A 13,291-nucleotide genomic window follows, 5' to 3' on the forward strand; every position below is an offset into this window, starting at 1 on the left:
TTGGATGAGGTTCTTATTACACTAGATGCTGTACAAACACAGAACCACATGCCATTATAATGTGGGAGTGGCATGCTATTAATAATACATTAGGACACTTTGGAAAGATTAAGCAGAAGAGTTATTTTAAAATTCTTATTCATGTCCTCCACGTAAAATAGAATGAAATTTGAACGAATAGGTAAGGAAGCTATTTGCAGAATGCTGAAACATCCTTCTGGCTCTGTGAATACACAAATGCTGTGCTGGTTACTCTGCAGAGTAAAGGAGAAGTAACTAGCAATGACACGTTCTTCTACTGACTGACACTTTACCTCTAACCCTTTTCAAACCCATTCATTTCACTGGGATTCAACTTATTTGTCACTCAGGTGGATACAGTATATCACAGGGACCAAATATGGTTCAATTAAGGAAGACCCAGCCTAGAGAGGTTTTAACTGGGTTTAAGGGCAGGAGTGATTATTGCACTTGATAGACTTGGGAAGTGGGGGAAATTATAATTTATTACTTATGTGCAAATTTGACATTATTGTTAACATATATTCCCCCAGAGCCTTGGATGGACATATTTTGGAAAAATCAAATCAATAAGTGATTTAATATCTGTCAAGTGCTTTGGGATCTTTATTTGAAATGCGTGTTACAAGAGCAATATCTTACTCTCAACTCCTTAGTGTGCAAGCATGCCTTCTATTAATACTAGAACCCTTTGGAACCATTAGAGTTTATCAGCTAAATACATATTTTGGCACATTAACTAATTTTTGATTACCCAATTAGACTTTAACAGCTCCATCTATCATGTAAATTTTTCTTAATGTGCAGATTATGGACCCAATAGAACTTAATGGAGCTCCTTACAGTGTTCTGAGTCGATGCAGCTGGCACATGGATGCTGAGGAAAGTGTTTGCCTCCAAAGTGAGAATCACACACCTCTCTTCCCACTTTGCTAAGGGAGTTACGACCTAAGTCATCCCTGGGCACTGAGACAATGCAAGAGTCCCAGGTGGGATCCAATTTATACCATTTTATATGTTGGCTCTCACATACCTCCACTTCTGCCATTTCATCTCAAAATTACATCTCCTTCAGTCAAATGAGTCACAACCACACAAATCAAAACCCAGGGCCATCTGATCTATACCTATGCCATGGTAAACTGTGACAGTCACCAAAGTTTTACTGAGGGCACGGCCACAGCTGTGGGAAGCTGCTGGTGACTCCTGCTCCTTGTGGCTACCTGTGGCACAGAAGGACCTGCTGGGGACAGAGCCTGTGTGGCACGTGCTGCTGGGCACACTCTCTGCCCAGACCCCACTGTCTCTAAGAAGACAACACGTGGGCCAAACTCAACCCTGGATCAGGACTTTTCCTCTCCCTCTTGCATGAGTACTATGCTATTTATCTTGTTGTCTTCCCCAATGCACTGTCCCAGATCACCTCCCATTCCCCACACTCTGTTCTACTACTGGCCTATGGGATGGAATGAATTTCACATTTCCTCTTGAAAACATGGATACTTAAGAGCTGCTTGAAGGAAGAAGATTATTCAGATCATTGGAACAATAGCTCCACAATAGAGAGTCAGAACAAAGCAGCTGACAGAGAGAAAAAAACCCAAACATTTAAGTAGCAAATCCGCATCCCCTAGTCCGGAGGCATAGTGCATGGTCTGGGTTTAATGCTAACCATGCTTGGCAGAAGACTGGATACAGAACATTTGCTCAGAAACATAAAATAATTAAAAGATAGAAATTAAATGCAGAGCTACAGGATGCATTCTGCTACAATGCCTTTACCCCTAGATCTGCTAAAAATCTTCAGCTATGCATGTAACAACCAGGGGTCTTGGTGGGCTGTCTCCTCTGCTGAAAACACATTGCCATTAGAAGCAAGGCAGACTAAAACTGATGAAAATAAAGGCTGCATTCGCACACATAAGAACAAATATTTCCCTTGTTAAAGTAAATACTTATAGAGTTATCTAATGCACTGTTAACTGATTTAGTTATTTTTTTAATAACTCATTGCTCTCAGCCTATACAGCGAAGCTCTTTCAGCCGTTCACAGTTAGTTTCACTTTCTTTCCCTCTTCCTCACAGGCTGCAAGCACAACACTGGAATCCTTTTATATCACAAAAATAATTCAGTTACCGTTCCATTCCTATGAGAAATTCCTTTTCTATTGTTTCTGTGAGAAGCAGTTTTTAAAAAATCCTATTTGTTTCCTTACAATGCTCCTTCAACAAAGCATGATTGTGCCTCTTAAGGAAATAAGTTTTCCCTTTCTTCATATGGTCTCAATGTCAGCGTTTTCATTATTTTCCTGCACAAAGTCCTTCTCTGATGTCTTAATTCAGAGCAGCCCTCATTGCTGGTGGGGAGCACGCAGTCAGCCTGTCCCACTGCCGCCAGCTCCTGTCAGAGCATCCCTCCTCTCTGCAGTGCATTTGGGAAAAGAGCTATCTTGAAGGTAGTTTAATGTCACTTAAAAAACCCCAAACAAACAGACATACATTGTAAGCACTGCCTGGGAAAATATTAATATTGCTGTCAAATGCAGATACTGGGTTAAATTCGTTCCTGTATCCTGCCAGCCAGCCTCCTGACTACGACTCACAGAAATGTACCTCTTCAGAACAGAGAGCATGCAATGCTTTGCTAAAGGAAAGGGGAGATTTACCCTGCACCGCAGCTCTCAAACCAAGTCCTTTCTCCTTGAGTACCAACTCTCGTTTCCCGTGAAGGAGCTCAGAGAGCTCAACATGAAGGCAGCTGATCCCAAAATCCTGGCATTGGGGGCTCCCGACCAGCACGAGGTGCTCAGAGAGCCCAGCCTGCTCTGCCTCCCGGAGGAACAGGCCCTGAGCAGGCACATTTACATCACCAGCTACGTCAGCCGTGGGAGAATAATGTGATTTTTGTGTAAACAATGCTTGTAAACAGTCATAACAACACAAACCACAGAACAGCTACCGCTGAGAGGAGAAAATGAAACCTTTTTTACATCTATGTATTTAGAATATTTCCTCTGCTTTGGTAACTCAAGTTTGGGGGTTTTTTTGTTGTTTTTTTTTTTTTCTTTTTTGCTATTTAGAACTTAAGAACTTTTTTTTTTTTGGGAACATCACAGGCGGTTCTAAGATCGTCTCTTGCTGTTCCTCCAGATACATTGTACATGCAGCTCAGAGTGCAGCTGTAATATGTTTGGCCCACAGAGAGTGGTAGGAAACATTTTACAAGTTTGTCTGATGTTTTAAGATTTGAGATTGAGCACAAAGTATCACCCACTTCTCAGTCAACAGGTTATGTGTTGTTCCAGGGGTCATAACTAAAGTTATTACCTTCTATGGCAATTATGCCAAATTTACAGTATTTCCCACAGAAGTAATTGGGGAAAAAAAAAACAAAACAAAACAAAAAAACCACAAAAAACCCCACAATTATCATTTCAGTATTTAAGAGTGAACCATTTGGATTGTAAGCATTACAATATCTAAGCTTTCAGCAGCAATTTAATTACTGAACTCAGAGCCCTGTGCAGTAAGCTTGAGAATCCAGCTGTTCCCCGACCCTGAAAATATCTACACACAATGTGTTTTTCAATTCTGACTTGAAAGTTCACATAACCTTCGAGCTGCATCTCTCCTCACAGCCCCATTTATCCCTCTGCAAAGTACTGAACAGTGTAACATGCAGTGTGCCCCAAAACCTACCAGGAGCCATAAACTACCCCTGCCTAAGTCGCTGAGCAGCAATACCCACGGCGTCAGGCTACAGGGAGCATTCACCATCAGGGTCAGCATTTGCTCTGGTGCAGAAAACAACCCAGTGCTGCCTGAGTCCAAAGGCATTCTCTTGTACCTCCTGTGACAACTTTCATGTAAAAATAAAACTCAGAAACAGTATCTTTCATCAGTCACTCTCCCTTCTCCCCAGGGCAGGGGGAGTCTCCGAGTCAGCAGTCTGTTCCTCAAGATTTGAGCACCCCTCTGTGAAATGCCAAATTCACATATAAATGCTGAGTACCGTCACTGGACTGACCTGCTAGGTCTTTACTACCTCTGGAGTCAGGGATTTGGTCTAGCATTTCTGGGTGGCCCATAATGACATTTTAAGACACTCTCTTCACTGTGGCATCTGCTGTTCCCATTTAAAATGGGTTTATGGGTAAAACACATACCATGTAATTATGAGTTAGACATTTTCACATCTCATTTGCATATCTCCCATCCTACCACATATCAGATATCACCTTTTATTTCTTGGATTCCCATGCAAACTTCTCAAGTACTCAACGCCCCCTTCCCTGTTTTATCACGGTGCACCACACAGCCATCAGGACATGAGGTGCTAACTACAGCACTGTGCACAATCACAGTCTCCATGAGGAATGTCTTGCTTTAATAGAGAAATAAAATGATATAAGGTCATAAGCTAAGACTATCATAAAGTGCATTGCAGGTACCCTATACTTAAATACTCCCATGCTACCTCTTAACTATAAGTGAGGCAATTTGCCTAATGCCTATAGAAGTGACACAATTAATTCCCCTCCTTTAAATAATCCTATCCTCTCCTCTCTAATGTGCCTCTGTAGAAAGAATGTTTACTAAAACAAAACAATTTTTTTGAAAACCATATCTTTAAAAGCCTTAGCATTAGAAATAGCATAAGTCTAAAAAGAAATTTAGAAAGTCCTTTGTTCACTGTGTTCAGAAAACCACTGGAGACCCCTTCCTGAAATGGAGATGAAACCCCACAGCAGTATTATGAACACTGTAAACACACTCAGTGTACTATATACAAGTGACCTCAGCCATAAACAGCAACATCTTTTTAATCATGTTTCCTGTTAAATACCTGCAAAGGAACCAAAAAACTCCAAATTAAGACTTGAACCTTTCTGTCCTGCTAGTGCAGCATTTCCATGTTACTCATCAGCCTGGCATTTTGCACACCATTGGAAGCAAGGTGGGCTAAGTGGAAAAGGGTCCATGAGGATCACCTGTACTTAAAAGGATATTACAATTTTTTTCAGAAATCTCACTTTGAAGCATGTCCTACAGGGAAAGCATTTGGAAGTTTAACAGTATTGCTTGATGCAACATACTTTCCATGTGGCTGAGAGCATGGACATCTTGTAGTACAGGTTGAAAGTTGGAAATTCAGTACTTATTCATCAGTCATATGTTCAAAAAAACAAGTAGAAAACCCCCACTTTAATTACCTGTACTTCTGTACTGGATAGTACAAACCAAATCTAACATACCAGTACCATCATCTTCTGTAGAAGAATTTTGGTATAGCAAGCAAACCACCCTCACACTGGGTGATTGCCTTTCCCTGTTTACTACAAATGCCAGCTACTATAGAAACAAAAGCAAAATTTGTTGTAGAAAAAAATCAGAATAATCGTAAAAATTATATTGTTATTTCAAAGTTGTTTCATACTAGGAAAAAAAATAAATCTGAGTTATTTCACCTCAAAATTAAACATGGAGTCCCCCAATCAACAAGTACTGGATAATAAATACATTACCTGAAATTTTATGCCATTGAAGGGATAAGAAAAGGAAAATAAGAGTAGGTTAAGTATATACTGACACTTGTTTAAATACATTTTACTGTCTAGTTTATTATTAAGCAGTATAAACTATGCCTGTCATGTGCAATCACTGGTTGAAAACAATCAGCCAAACAGGGATTTTATGGTATAAATTAACATTGGTTCCACTACTGCCAGGGGAAGTTTCTGCCATCAGCTTCAGCCAGAGCAGCATCTGCCCTCAAATCTTGATAGAAATGAAGTTTCAGTAGTTTACCAGACACATGTGGGTGCTGATTCTTTCTGAGGCTTTTTACTGGATAGAGGTTTTATTTCAGATGAGCAATTCACCTGTTTTTCTTTTGATGCACTGGCAAGCAAACTGGGAACACACCACTTTCTCACAACCATGATTCTTAAACAGATGGTTCAAGGTACAGAAAACTGGGCTAGGAGTGCTGTTAAGATGTCTTGATGCTTTTTGTCCCCCTGTGTGCCTCCAGGCAGAACCATTTATGCCTGTTTCCAAAGAATTTCTAACAGAAGAAATTTCACAACACCCCAAATTTTATCTGCTTTAGAAGGTTATTGCTAATTGCTAATTGCTATTGCTAATACCTAATGTGAATTTTGTTTGGTCCTGTTGAACTAATTACATCCCATACCCTCCCATTTCTCACCAAGAAGAATAAATTACTGGTTATCTGTTCCCACAGCCTTCTGTATTCTCACTGCCCTTTGCCATGTTGTCCCTCAGACATTTCTTTTTCTGGCCAAGCACCCCCAATATCTTCAGTATGTCCTGACAGGTCACATTTCCTCACTCTTTATCACCCTCCTTTTATTTGCTTCGGACTTTCACCGAATTCTCTGCAGCTCATTTGGGCTGTGCTGCCCAAATCTGCACTTAGAGGTATGGCTGTGCTCCTACCAGAGGCATGAGGAGCAGGAGTCACTCCACCCCACTCATGGGCTATATTTTGTGTTACACATTCATCACATCATACATGAACATTTCTTCTGCCAGCTTCACAGTAACTGACATGAACTAGAACCCTCAACACTGTAAACATCACTAAATTAGAAGAAGTCACACCTAATTGGCTATCTATACTTAGCCTACACCCCAAAATGACAGAACATTTCAGGGTTACTCCTGGAAATACATAAACACAGGCATGCACACACACACACAGCTCAAGTACAATTAACAGAGACTTAATCTAATCTATATTCAGATGTGGATGTACAGAGGTAAATAATGTACAGATAAAATATAAACACCCACACACTGAGTAGGTCTGTAACTGAGAGGTTTATCTAAGTAATTAAGAATACAACTTTTTCAATGCCAAAAAGATGAGAAAAAATTAGATAGCTAAATATAACCACAGTTAAAATAGGATCCCCTTCATTTATAGTTCTGAATCTAGATAAATGTACGTGTGGAAAAGATCTTTAGCATGTCCACTGCCTGTTCTTCCTCCATGTAAACAGGTTCAATTCCTCTGCAGTAGTCAAACATATATGTAATACATATACGTGTATGTGTGTGCAAACCCAGGGTAAGTGGAAATACAATAAGGACCCTTGTTGGCTCAGGTCTTGCAGGTAATTGCAATAATAGAAAAGCAAGAAAACTAATAAACTGTATTTACTTACTATGCAATAAACATATAACTATACTGTAATTACAGTACCTGATTATTGATGTACTGTAAAATAAACTGTTATTAAGTTTTTTTTACTGTTCCCTTCTATTTACAGTCATCTCTGATAAAGATTAAGCTTCCCCAAAAATGTATGATAAAGCTTCTTATCAGAGGTTTTAATGCCTCTAATAACTACTGTAATTCTGTGTGATTTAGTGCTTTGAATAATCCACCAGGATTTTTCTCTAGATCTTTAAAAGGATTGTAATGTGTACAGAGGTGTCGTAGTGATTAAATTTACAGGACACTTACCAAAACAGTGATAAGACAGGATGTTTAATTAACACATGTACACGTTGTTCAACTGTACTATCATGCAAAAATGGAAAGACCTGAATGAGACCCCTATTTTCTTTTCAAAATGTTAAAAAAAAAAATTAAACAAAGGATTATCCTCACTGTACAATATAGAAGCAAATATTCTGAGGGCAACAGCAAATCCAGGCAGCACCTGAGAGTGGTACCAGTCTGGTGTTGCATACTGGGTAGAGCCAATGTCCTGGTAATTCTAGCTGGATGCCTCAGAGAAAAAAGAAAAAGTCAGTCGTAAGTATGACAGTACATGGGAATTTACCAGCTGAGTTTGGAGATGTCATTCTTTGGCTGGTGGGTAGTTCAAGGACATTGCAGTACTCTTCAGCTATAATGCTTGAAAATATCAATGCTTTTAAGGCTCATTGACAAAAGTCATTGCAGAAAACCAGTTGAAGGTTACCTTATCTGATGTTTTTGAACTACATGTCTCAGCAAGGCACACAGGCACTCTAGAAAATCCCTTTTCCCTCCATGAGTAGATTTACCTAATGGCCAAGGCCAGCCCTTATTTATATAACAGATAAGTAAATTTAACTTAAGCAAAGAAATGCCTCAGTAGACTAAACCCCAACAGAAAAGGGCAGCAGAGTCAACCATATAGTGAAAAGTGGAAGACAACCTTTATCTCTCTGAGGACTCTTTCCACTTTAACTTCTACTGACATTTTGTCCACTGTGGTGCTAATAAAAAAAAAAACAAACCCAAATTGATATAGAGATCTAAAGGTGATATCACATACGATCAAAAGATGAAACAGAAAAGTCAAAAAGCTCATGCAACCCATATTCCCACCAGGGAAATAGTCTTTTTAATATTAGAGTTGTTTGTACTTTGAAATTGAAATCCCAACATCTGCAAGTGCACAAAGCTGAAGTAGATTTCATTCCTGGATGGGCAAGTGCCAGGCAGTAACAGGGCATGAGAACAGACTTTGGCTCCATGAACGGAAACATAAACCTCTCCTTTGAAAAAATTATTCTTAATGATCTCAAAGGCCCCCTGGTTTAGTATGGAAGATGAGTGCTGCTTTCCTTTAGAATTAATCCCACGTATTTTGTATCACAGTCCTGGCACAGGGCTCCAAAGATGAAATCATTCCTTGACCATCACTGTGGGCATGCCTGCTCTGATCTGCAGTGCAATGCAGGGGCACACAAATACTGGAAATGGTGTAACTGCCTCATTACTGTGCTCTGAACAGGCTTTTATACCCTGGTTCTCAGCAAGACTAATTATTCTGAAAGAAGCATCACACTACTGCAATTATCCTGCTCCCAAAACCTGAGTTACATCATTTAGGACACTGTGCTTCACTATTCTGGCACATCCATGCAGCTTTATTTTTTTGCCGCAAAGATTTTTACTGGGGGAAAAAAGTTAAGAAGAACAAGCTCAGAGATCACGAACCACAGAAGACAGAACACTTAAATATAACAGGAACAGGGAGAAGGCACTGAGGGTATCAAAAATCACATGCTCCTGAATCCGACTGTTTATTAACTTGGAACGCAGGACTGCTTACCTGCGTAATCCTTTCTCTGCAGCAGGTGAAGGTGAAGGTGTGGGAACTTCCTTCTCTCTTTGCTGGCAGTATTAACTGACAGCATGGCGAGAGAGACTACAGGAAGATTTTATTTCTCATCTCCATCATCAGTAAATTACTAAGGTAGCTTTCAGGACTCTCAGAAGGTGCTTGAAACCTATGGCCCTTTGGCTGGCTACTCTCTGGATGGACCAGTATGCATGATGCCCTCTTGCATAAGGCTGCAGTCCTTCTTCAGGAGAACAGCTGACTTTTTAAATCAAATATACAAGTTTCTCCTGTATCACAACCTCCTTCCCTTCCCAGGAAAGAATTTATAGCAGTAAACATTATTTAATGTCCCTATTGAGGGATTGGCAAATAAGAAAAAATATCATTTACCCAGTGACTCAGAAATTAGCAGACCAGCATTAGTCATTTTCTCTATCTCTCATTAATTAATCAGAAAAGTTCCCAACATTTCTAAATAAGCCTTTCTTTCCTTCTCTGCCCAGCAAAACTACAAGCTACATCTGGATGTGATGGGTAGCCACGAGAGAGAGAGAGAGAGAGAGAGAGAGAGAGAGAGAGAGAGAGAGAGAGAGAGAGAGAGAGAGAGAGAGAGAGAGAGAGAGAGAGAGAGAGAGAGAGAGAGAGAGAGAGAGAGAGAGAGAGAGAGAGAGAGAGAGAGAGAGAGAGAGAGAGAGAGAGAGAGAGAGAGAGAGAGAGAGGGAGAGAGAGGGAGAGAGAGGGAGAGAGAGGGAGGGAGGGAGGGAGGGAGGGAGGGAGGGAAGGAGGGAAGGAGGGAAGGAAGGAAGGAAGGAAGGAAGGAAGGAAGGAAGGAAGGAAGGAAGGAAGGAAGGAAGGAAGGAAGGAAGGAAGGAAGGAAGGAAGGAAGGAAGGAAGGAAGGAAGGAAGGAAGGAAGGAAGGAAGGAAGGAAGGAAGGAAGGAAGGAAGGAAGGAAGGAAGGAAGGAAGGAAGGAAGGAAGGAAGGAAGGAAGGAAGGAAGGAAGGAAGGAAGGAAGGAAGGAAGGAAGGAAGGAAGGAAGGAAGGAAGGAAGGAAGGAAGGAAGGAAGGAAGGAAGGAAGGAAGGAAGGAAGGAAGGAAGGAAGGAAGGAAGGAAGGAAGGAAGGAAGGAAGGAAGGAAGGAAGGAAGGAAGGAAGGAAGGAAGGAAGGAAGGAAGGAAGGAAGGAAGGGATATTGCCCTTTCAGCCAAATGACTCAGAGTAGGCATCTTCACAGATTTGTGAAACCCTCAGAAACATTGGTGATTCAGCCAGCTGCATGGAGGGTGGTCTTGTTCTCTGCTAAAACAACCTGGTTTAACTCCCCTTGAGTACTAAGCCATCCACCATCTTGAAGTGTATAATTTTATAAATCCAATATTTATTTAAGCATGCCCAGCTTGCTTTCTCTTAAAGAAACCTTCCTTACCTTTTTGATCCTCTCCCTGGTCTTTGCCTTGCTCCAGACACACAAGCCGCAGAAGGTATTTCACCAGGAAATGTGGGCCATATCCTTCGTTACAACAGAAACAAAAAGACACTTGTTTTGATCTATCTATGTGTACTTAAAGAATTACCAGCAGAACATAAAGTGGAGAGGACTATTAGAGGTCTGGGTGTTCCAGGTATTTTTTCTGAAGCTGCTATGGATTTCAGTGGGAGCACTGCACATTGAATGGCAAAGGGGAACATCTCCCAGACCAGAGCTAACCCGGGTAGTGCACAAAGGAAAAGATGTTCACCTATGGAAAGCATATGCAAGCTGAACTGCATATGTTAAATTAAAGACATCTGTACTTTGGCAGAATTTGGACAATGACTCACTTTAATTATGTAAAAATTTCAAACGGGGCAAACTCCACTGTAGTGACTCACATTAGTGCTACCACATGATCTTCTGATAACTACATCAGTATATAACTCATGTCTCTGCTGCAGAGTTTCTACAGAGAGAATGACATATTACCTGACTAGCATTAAAAGGACTCCATGTTCCCAGCAATGACTGGTACATTAAGTAATGCTTCAGAAAGTAGCATATAGTACACTGTAGCATATAGGACACCAAGCTTTTTTCCCTTGACACAAAACTACAGTTCCTCTAATGACAATAATTCACCGCCATTCAAAAATCAATTTTCTGTTTGTGTTTTATTTCTTTAAATTTATAGAGTAGTGGGGAAAGATTCCAGAAGTAGAAACTTACATCATTTCCTTTTCCCAAGAAGAATTACGGTGCTGCAGACCTCTTAGGCTTCCAATCACAGACGCTCCCACCCTGTCTGTATGTGAGCGGCAAACAGACCCTCAAACCCCTTCAAGCACAAAACCTTCCATGCAGGTCTGACTGGTAAAGGTACCTGGCCACTTCTTGCATTTTGATTCACAGATATTCTTGGACTTTCCCCTGCTACCCCCTGTACTTTCCAAGTTGGTTTGGTTTGCTTGGTTCTGGTGTGGACTATCAGAAGGAACTGATTATGCGCTTTACGTCAGACTAACGGGACTGATGACCTTGAAATGTCCGCTGTGAAGAAAAGCTATTCTGCATTATTTGCCTCAGATTTTTAAAAATAGCAAAACACTGTATTACTTACCTCAATGTTATTAAGGAAAGAGGGGGTCTTTTGCTGACTTGTATCAGGTTCCTGTTCTGAACTCTGAGAGTAGCTGTTTGTATCCCGGAGTACCACTGCATTACATTCCTATTAAACATCTGAAAAACGGATGTACCTTACAAGGCTTTCTAGACACTGTTTTCAGGCTTACTGAACAAGCTAGCAGGACCCTCAAGTATCAAAGAGATATACAAAAGGCATTTTCACTACAAAAGGAATGTATTAATGTGACAAATACAGCCTTTGTTAATGCCAGATGCTGACTAATAGGTGTGAATGAAGAGTATGATGAATGGGATGATGAGGAGAAAGCAATCTTAATTGTGCAATTAGTTATGTTATGTTTGGACAATGTTTTGCATAACAATTATAGGCCACTGGTATACTGCTAGTCCAAAATTATTACAGTCTTCCAAAGGAGTTCAAAAGCTAGAAAAGCCACTGCACCTTTTGAGAAACTCCTTTAGAAGGCTAATGAAAAATGTAAATGATGTCAAGTGGCCTTTACACAGCTTAAGTGTGCCATTGGGCTTGGATGGCAAGTGGAGTGTGCTTTCTCCAGCTGAGAATGATAAGAAGCAGCAAGGGCAGATGATGTCCCAAGGGAATGCCCTGAGCCACAGCACTGCTAAAAAGTATGGGAGTGAAGTCTGGCTTCTGAGTGACAGAGCTGGTAGGAAATGGTTGAAGGTGTTGGAACCACTGTGTATGTAATGGGCTGGATCAAAAAACAATGAGCAAGAGGAGTGGAGTCACAGTATGCTCCTGTTCCTTCCTACCATCTACCAAAGAGAAAAAAAGCATCTTGATTATTTTACAACCTCTCATTCCACCTTTCACTTATTTTCTATTTCAAAGCACAATTAAACTTTTTTTTTCTAAGGGTTCATATAGAAGTTAAATTTAAAATTGGAATGCAGATTAAAGCTCACTGCTACAACTGCTCCTGGGGCTGGCTAGAGGTAAACTGCCCAGAATGTGGTAACAACATGGGCATTGAGTGATGATCTGCTCATAATCCACACATCCAAGCACACAAGAGTTCATTTCATCCTTGATCTCACCTCAGGGATCCACGCCAGTCACAGCTGATGCCGAGAGGTATAAGACATACTGCCCCATTGGCTCCATGATTATTCACGGGTTACCAGTGCTTCAGAGTAGGAGACATGCCCTCACATGCCACTCAAAGGTGTTAAACTGATACACAACATACCTTCCCCACCTTCTCCTCACAGAGAATAATGAACATTCTATCCACTAAGAAAAAAAAATAAAAATCCACTGACATTTGAATAGAAGGCTAATGAACATGAGTGGAAAGACTCAAGGTAAGACCTGTTCCTAAACCTTTATTTACAAAGGATACCTTTAAGCCAGACTCTCCATTTCCTTTCAAACATGACACTAGAACAACCCTGGGAATGTGGTTTTTAAACAGTCTGCTCATCCCTTACTCAAATAAATACTAAGTGCATAGTGCTGCTAATGCAAGCTGTTTAGCAAAGACATTTGCTTCTGCACAGAAACTCATCCCCCATGGTGCAGGAGAGCACATCAGTGT

At 40.7% G+C, this 13,291-nt stretch overlaps 1 protein-coding gene across 43 annotated transcripts in view; it reads right to left on the reverse strand.

Moving 5' to 3' along the window:
• The window catches only part of ESRRG (estrogen related receptor gamma), a 392,986-nt gene that overhangs the window by 311,262 nt on the left and 68,433 nt on the right, over positions 1 to 13,291 (reverse strand). For 11 of the 43 annotated variants that reach the window (XM_086878721.1, XM_086878722.1, XM_086878720.1 and 8 more), the window contains one exon: positions 10,539 to 10,622. The exons of 28 other annotated variants lie outside the window; for them this stretch is intronic. Coding sequence is in view for 2 of the 15 variants with exons in the window: in XM_086878674.1 (XP_086734800.1) it covers positions 10,539 to 10,622; positions 11,707 to 11,825 (203 nt within the window). In the remaining 13 variants the exon portion in view is untranslated. Of the gene's footprint in view, positions 1 to 10,538; positions 10,623 to 11,315; positions 11,543 to 11,706; positions 11,826 to 13,291 lie in introns of those variants that run through there. 4 more of the 43 variants (XM_086878674.1, XM_086878696.1, XM_086878680.1 and 1 more) reach the window with 2 other exon arrangements.

The sequence above is a fragment of the Cyanistes caeruleus genome, chromosome 2, assembly GCF_971803275.1.
Source record: "Cyanistes caeruleus chromosome 2, bCyaCae1.hap1.1, whole genome shotgun sequence".
NCBI classification, from domain to species: domain Eukaryota; kingdom Metazoa; phylum Chordata; class Aves; order Passeriformes; family Paridae; genus Cyanistes; species Cyanistes caeruleus.